The 7,460-nt window shown below is 35.1% G+C and overlaps 1 protein-coding gene across 1 annotated transcript; it reads left to right on the plus strand.

Moving 5' to 3' along the window:
* The first annotated feature begins 617 nt into the window (after positions 1-617).
* Positions 618-5,394, plus strand: LOC107457763 (probable methyltransferase PMT11). The gene is made up of 9 exons (XM_016075937.3): positions 618-1,535; positions 1,815-1,964; positions 2,063-2,333; positions 2,639-2,749; positions 3,120-3,276; positions 3,648-3,905; positions 3,997-4,119; positions 4,247-4,324; positions 4,764-5,394. Exons 1-9 carry the CDS (start codon positions 879-881, stop codon positions 4,969-4,971), a joined length of 2,013 nt encoding a protein of 670 aa, XP_015931423.1. The 5' UTR covers positions 618-878; the 3' UTR covers positions 4,972-5,394.
* The last annotated feature ends 2,066 nt before the right edge of the window (positions 5,395-7,460 follow it).

Below are 7,460 nucleotides of genomic sequence, written 5' to 3' on the forward strand. Positions count from 1 at the left end.
GAAAAAAAATGAGAAAAAATTGGTGAAGGGACTAGTTTGGTGCACGACATTCAATTTCAGGGACTAAAATGAGTCACTTAATGCAAAGTGAGGGACTAATTTAGTGCATATACAACGATGGCATAATGGATGACACGTGGACGAATACTGTTGCGATACGTGGCACTACTAGACACGTGGCCAAATAACATTGTGACACATGGCACAACTATCCATGTCAGCATGCCACGTGTCACTGGTCACCACATCATCCTACCATTACACGTGGCCAAATCATGAAGTGACACGTGTCACTTACAGTCCACGTCATCATGCCATGTCATCACGTCGTTAATGGAAAATGGGTCAGGGACTAGTATGGTACATTTTTTTCAATCTCAGGGACGTAATTGGTGCAATTGGAATTTCAGGGACGAGTTCAGTGCAAAACGCCAATCTCAGGGACCATTTTGGGATTTAACTCGAATAACACACCATGCACCAATATATCTAAATATCACTATTTTTTTATCCATTTAATTTCTGATCAATATATTTGTATATAAAAGTTTTTTTAGCAAGTTATTACTTATTAGCATCAAATTTCAGCAGGCACCGTTATTAGCATGACTTTTATTTGACTTTCTGAGTGTTACGAACTTAAGATAGTAAGAGGGAGTAAATCTGCATTTACACCACTGTGTCGGTGTCAACATTGATTGAATCAACAAAGAAAACCATCAAAGTCAGCAACTTTACTTTCACTGCACCATTTCATCGTCCAAACTGCAATTCACTACTCCACCTTCATCTTCATTCATACAACACCCCACATGCAGAAACTAAGAAAGAAACAATTTAGACTTGCACCTTCCATTCTTTGACCCCCTAATCCAATCATGAAACCTTCCATCAATGCCGATTCTTTCAAAACCCCCTTCATAATCAAGACCGTCGCATTCTTCGCTCTCGCAATTACCTTCTTTTACTTTGGCAAGCAATGGTCCAATCCCAATGGCTACAATCACATCATCTTCTTCTCCACCACCACCACTGCCACCACACCGCAAGTTGCCATATCCCCCAATTTCAACGTCTCCTTCAATGCCTCAACCCTAATTGATCAAAATCCCCCAAAAAAATTAGAACCGTCGATTCCGCTACCTTCGCCGCCGGCATTGCCGCCGCCGCCGCCTGCTGATCCGTTTAGGAAATTCGGGATCGTGAACGCAGATGGCACGATGTCGGAGGAATTCGAGGTTGGGGAGCTCGACCCTTCAATGGCGGAGGATTGGGAGAACAATACAAGAGTTGAAGGTTCTGCTTCTGCGTCTGCTAAGAGATTGGGGATTAAAAATTTTGGGATGTGCCCTCGAAGCATGAGCGAATATATACCTTGTTTGGATAATGTGGATGCGCTCAAGAAGCTAGTTTCTACAGAGAAAGGAGAGAAGTTTGAGAGACACTGTCCCGAAGAAGGGAAAGGGTTAAATTGTTTGGTTCCGCCGCCGAAAGGGTACCGTGCCCCTATCCCATGGCCTAGAAGCAGGGATGAGGTAAATTGTGTGTTTGGATTAGCTTACCTTTTTTTTTTTTAAGCTTAAGATCGCATCTAATCGAAGTTCTCTTTGTTACGAGTTTAATTGCAATGCACTAGCAATGTAAAATAGTTTTATAGCATTCTCTATGTATCTTAAGTTGATGAGAGAATATGGAGTCAACTCCCTGTTTTGGATGCTTTAAAGGCAGATTATTATTGTATTTATTTATTTTTGATGTACATTGATTTCTTCTTAGAAGGTTGTTGTTTTTTTATTATTATGATTTAATTGTAGGTGTGGTTCAATAACGTTCCTCACACTCGATTAGTTGAAGATAAGGGAGGTCAAAACTGGATTTACAGAGAAAAAGATAAGTTTAAATTTCCTGGGGGTGGTACTCAGTTTATACATGGAGCAGATCAATACTTGGATCATATTTCTCAGGTTGTTATGTTATTCATGCTTTGGTTTCATTTTTTTTAATATGGTTTTGGTGCGTCTTCCACGATGCTGATGTTACATGTCTACATTTTGAGTTGTAGATGATTCCTGAAATTACATTTGGTCAGCATATAAGAGTTGCTCTTGATGTTGGCTGTGGAGTGGCTAGTTTTGGTGCGTACTTGATGTCCCGAAATGTTCTGACCATGTCGATTGCTCCCAAAGATGTCCATGAGAATCAGATCCAGTTTGCTCTTGAGCGTGGTGTACCTGCAATGGCAGCTGCATTTGCGACGAGACGTTTGTTATATCCAAGTCAAGCTTTTGACTTGATACATTGTTCACGCTGTAGAATTAATTGGACTCGAGATGGTAATCAGAATGGAATCACATCATTTCTCTTTTTCATTATTGGAACTCTTCTTGCATCCTGATATCATCCCCATGATATATTGTTATTGTTGAGACTTGAGATTTATAGCTGTTGATGTCAATTTTAACATGATATCATTCTTGGCTTATTATTCGGCAATGGAATTGCCAGAAATGTTTCTTAACAAAATACCGTTGGGGTTGGGGAAAATAAAAGAAGGCTCTTTCACTGTGCCCCTCCCACTTTTGTGTTAGTCTCCCACTTTCAATTACTGTAACACTCTTTTTTTTAACTTGTGATGTAGATGGTATCTTGCTGCTTGAAGTTAATAGGATGCTAAGGGCAGGAGGGTACTTTGTCTGGGCTGCCCAACCAGTTTATAAGCATGAGGAAGCTTTAGAAGGACAATGGGAAGGTATCATTGAATGTGGTTTTCATATAGATTGAACTTATTGAAGCACTATAGAGTTTTGGTACTTGGGGATTTCTCAAATTTATATCTATGCAAATTCCTGTCTAAAATTTCTTAATAATTGATTTTTTATTCTCCGATTAACATGCTTTGACTCAAAATGACATTGAAGGAGAAAGATATAAAAATGTCGTTGGGTTCAAAAAGCTGCTTATGTGCTCCGATTTTCATTCTTAGAATCTTGGTTTTGCTGTTCATATCAAATGTACTTGGATATTCAATATTTTATTGGTGTTGGTCTAACTCTGGATATGTAAGATTGCTGTCTGCTTATATTCTATGGTGAGTGTAACTGTGGGTTTGTTATTGTCAGAGATGCTTAATCTTACTTCTCGTCTATGCTGGAAGTTTTTGAAGAAAGATGGCTATGTTGCAATATGGCAGAAACCTTTCGACAATAGCTGCTATATGAGCCGAGAAGGAGTTAGCCCTCCACTATGTGACCTAACTGACAATCCAGACAATATTTGGTATTTTGTTCTTGGCTTCCTAATCTACTGATGCTTATATGAAATTTCCTTCTAGTTATATGATTATTGGCAAGCGTAAAAATTTACTCTAATTACCTTATGCGGTAGAGCTTTCCAGAATGGAATCAGGGAGAAGAAAAGAGGTGCACTTTGCCTATTAGTAGGTTGAACCAACATTAGAAAGATATGATCGGTCCTTGACTAAATTTTAATTGGCAAATTACCTTTTGGTAGTTGGAGTTAGTTGTATCATTTTTATTAAACTGAACAATTTGGGTCAGGCTTCATGATTGCATTTTACATACCATAGTCTTATGTTAAAGTTAACTGGCACATAAATGGTATTCTCACTGTTTGTTTGATTAATTTAGGTATGTTGATCTTAAAGCATGCATATCTCGATTGCCCGAGAATGGATATGGAGCAAATATTACTAATTGGCCCGCACGTTTGCACACCTCGCCTGATAGGCTTCAGAGCATAAACATCGATGCTTTCATATCCAGGAAAGAGCTGTTTAGGGCAGAATCAAAATACTGGAACGAGATAATATCAGGCTATGTAAGGGCTTTACATTGGAAGAAGATGAAATTAAGAAATATTATGGACATGAGAGCTGGTTTTGGAGGGTATTGTGTTAATCTCTGTTTCTTTTCTTATTGTAAATATGTATTTTCTATTTTGTGATTAGTTTGTTCAATATATTTGTGTCATTTGCAGATTTGCAGCTGCATTGATTGATCAGACTGTTGATTGCTGGGTTATGAACGTTGTTCCTGTTTCCGGCCCAAACACCTTACCTGTTATATATGACCGTGGGCTGATTGGAGTTATGCACGATTGGTATTTTATTGAACTTATTTAACATTATATTTCGCACATATTCTGGTTATGTTATGCTCCACTTACTAAATAACTTGTACCAGCATTTTTTGAATGTTTCGTGATTTCTTAATTGTATGTAATTCAGGTGCGAACCGTTTGACACCTACCCACGAACTTATGATTTACTGCATGCTGCAAGCTTGCTTTCTGTTGAGAAGAAAAGGTACTGTTTTGAATCTTCCCTTGTCATCTCTGGTTGACATGCTGTTATTTTTTCACCTGTTCATTCCTTTTTTATCTTCCTTGGGAAGCATGTTTAACTACTCTATATTTCATATATCTGAAATCAAGGCTGAAAGTAAAATGTGTTTGGATGTCCATTTCCCATCTATTACCCATCATGCTTTGCCATAGTGATCCACTGGAAATTTTAAAGCTTGTACAAATATGCATTAGGAGTCTACATCTCAATATCTGTGCAACTTGAAATGACTTTCATTCATAATCTACTTATTCCAAATTCTTCATTGTTCATTTTAAAGCATGCACCTATGACTTCGACTGTCGATCATAAATAAGAACACAGGTAGCTGCGTTTTTTGGTAGAATATGTTGGTGTAGTTTCTGCAGTAATTATTCAGTGTCATTTTTCAATATATCAGATGCAATGTCTCAACTATTATGCTGGAGATGGACCGGATACTAAGACCTGGTGGACGGGTATACATCCGTGATTCTCTTTCCATCATGGATGAGCTTGTAGAGATCGGCAATGCTATCGGTTGGCATGTGTCGGTACGCGACACAGCCGAGGGTCCTCACGCAAGTTATAGAATCTTGGTAGGTGATAAGCGCCTGCCACGCAGTTGATTCAGTGAGAGATCATTATATAATATCAAAAGCCATGATTTTGGTTTTGATCCCTGCAATGGTGAAGCCAACAGAACAGGGTCACAATTTTATTGATAAATACATGACACGCATGGAAGTGTAAGTATCAAATTCTCAATAGAGGGATGCTGAGGTAGTGAATGCTGAGAGCATTCATTTGTTTATTGATTCATTACAAAAGATCACAAAAGAGCTGGTCAAGGTGTATTACCATTTTAGGTTTGTAAATTCAATTTATTTGTATATTAGTACAAAGTTTTTAGGCCCAGCATGTGTTGTATTTGTTCATTAAGGTTTAGACCATCAAAAATTACTTACAACTATGTATTTGCACTTCATAATACTTTTTGTCTTGTTGATTTGTGTGTTTCTTCAAAGGAGATTTCCTTCATTTCTTGTCAACTTTTTCCTCTCTCGGTTGTTTCCAACAAAGCATATGCTCAAATCAGCTTGTCTCGCTGAATTCATTTCCTCTTATGGAGAGGATCTAAATTCTATGGAGAGAACTAATGAAACACAAGTGAGAGTTTCTCTCTAGAATATGAAAAACGACAATCGTAGTTGTTCCTTGTGAGAAATGTGACATCCCTATTTATAGGGAGTTTAGGAGTACTATCAACTACGGTAAAATTTGAGTATTAATTAATAATTTCTATTGAAAAATATGAGTTAAAAGTATATTATTGGATTATTAGACTAAAGGAATTGGGTTGATAACTAAAATTATTGACAAAAAAGAAAAAACAACAAACTTTGAACATTTTTTGTATATATATATTTATACACAAATACATAGTGAATGATTTGATAACTGATTTTTGTCTATTTGCATTGTTCCATATTTCTAAAACCAAATTCAAAGTTTTAAATTTTTAATGCAATTAAACAATCATAATCATAAAAGGATATTTTAGTTTTTTAAAAATTAACTAAAATGATAGTTTTCTCACTAATTAACAAAATGATATTTTATTCTTCTTAAAATAAATCAAGTTCAAATATCTAATATCTACCGGAATTAAATAACTTTAGTCCAAAAAAGTATTATTTTATCTTTTTAAAATTAATTATAAAGTATTATTGTATTTTTAACATAAATTCAAATTTCTAACTTCTAGCAAAGGTAAACAACTTTACTTATATAAGAGTATTATAATCCTTTGATTCCTAAAAGATTGTATTTTAGTTTTTTAATTAAATCAAATTCAAATTTTTAATTATTCACACAATCAAACAACTCTACTTCTTAAAGGGTAATAGTATTTTCAAAATTATTCTAAAAGGATTATTTAGTGGTTTAAAAATTAAGTATAAGATATTTTTTTTTAAGATCAAATTCAAATTAAACAACAAGAATAATACCATGGCAACTTTCAAACTTAAGATTTGATTTATGTGTTAAATCATATAATTCATGTATTAAAGTATTTAGCTAAATTCTATTAAATATATTTAATTAAATTATTTGTATTATCTGTGCAAAAATAATAATATTTACAAAAAAAAACAGTAATAACACGTTCTCTTAATATATTATCAAAGCAAATGATTGATAAAATATTTTTAACAATTTAGTATCTATGAAAAATATCAATCTATATCAAATCGGAACTAAATTTAAAACCAGCTATATAATTGAGATAAAGATTTGATTCACTAATAAAAGATTTTTTTTTTAAGCTATTAAAGAAAATCAGACTGCTACATAGCCATACAGTAAACCGAACCAATTAGTTTAAGACACATATTAACTAAAGTCTTACAAGTTACAAATATAAATATAAATTAAAAAAATAACCGGAGTAATTTTGAAGTCAATCATATGTTTTCAAAGAATTCTCCTATTCCTAATTCTTCAACAAGGATTTATTTTATTTACCAATATACATGTTATTGAGTATATTTACGTTTTTTTAGTCATTATGCATTTCAGGTATAGAAATAGGGATGTCAATGGAATAGGACGAGAGTAGGAGATGTCTCTCTACTTCTTATTTTCACTCCAGATTTATTCTCCGTTTCCATTTCTGTTTTTTGTCGTGGAAAAATATTGCTCCCCATCTCCATTCTCTACAGAGCCCCATTCTCCGCAAAGATCCCATTCCCCATCTATCTGATAATTCTAACTAATTATTAATTTCTATATGAATAAAGTTGCAAGTATCCATCATATACAAAAACAGCAAGATTTTATACAAAAAATTTAAATGATAAGATGGTAACTTCTTTCGAAATAACGCAGTAGAGGACGCAATGGTAAACTAGAGGACAAAGCAATGGACGAAGTGAGAGACGCGGGAATAGAGAGGAGAATGGACACGAGGGCAGAGTTACGAAAAGAACATCGTAAATAGAGAGCACGACGCAGTGAAAATGATGGCACGGTGAGGTGTAACAATGCAGCGAGAAGAGAGAGTGGCGAGGGAGTGTCTGCAGATAGGGGTGGTAGTGGGAAGGGTAGGGATGGG

This window comes from Arachis duranensis, chromosome 7, assembly GCF_000817695.3.
Source record: "Arachis duranensis cultivar V14167 chromosome 7, aradu.V14167.gnm2.J7QH, whole genome shotgun sequence".
Taxonomy (NCBI): Eukaryota; Viridiplantae; Streptophyta; class Magnoliopsida; order Fabales; family Fabaceae; genus Arachis; species Arachis duranensis.

Coding starts and splice junctions, on each gene's coding strand:
- LOC107457763 (XM_016075937.3), top strand. CDS start 879: ATGAAACCTTCCATCAATGCCGATTCTTTCAAAACCCCCTTCATAATC. Junction 3,906..3,996: donor ATGAGAGCTGGTTTTGGAGG/GTATTGTGTTAA, acceptor TGTCATTTGCAG/ATTTGCAGCTGCATTGATTG. Junction 4,325..4,763: donor CTTTCTGTTGAGAAGAAAAG/GTACTGTTTTGA, acceptor TCAATATATCAG/ATGCAATGTCTCAACTATTA.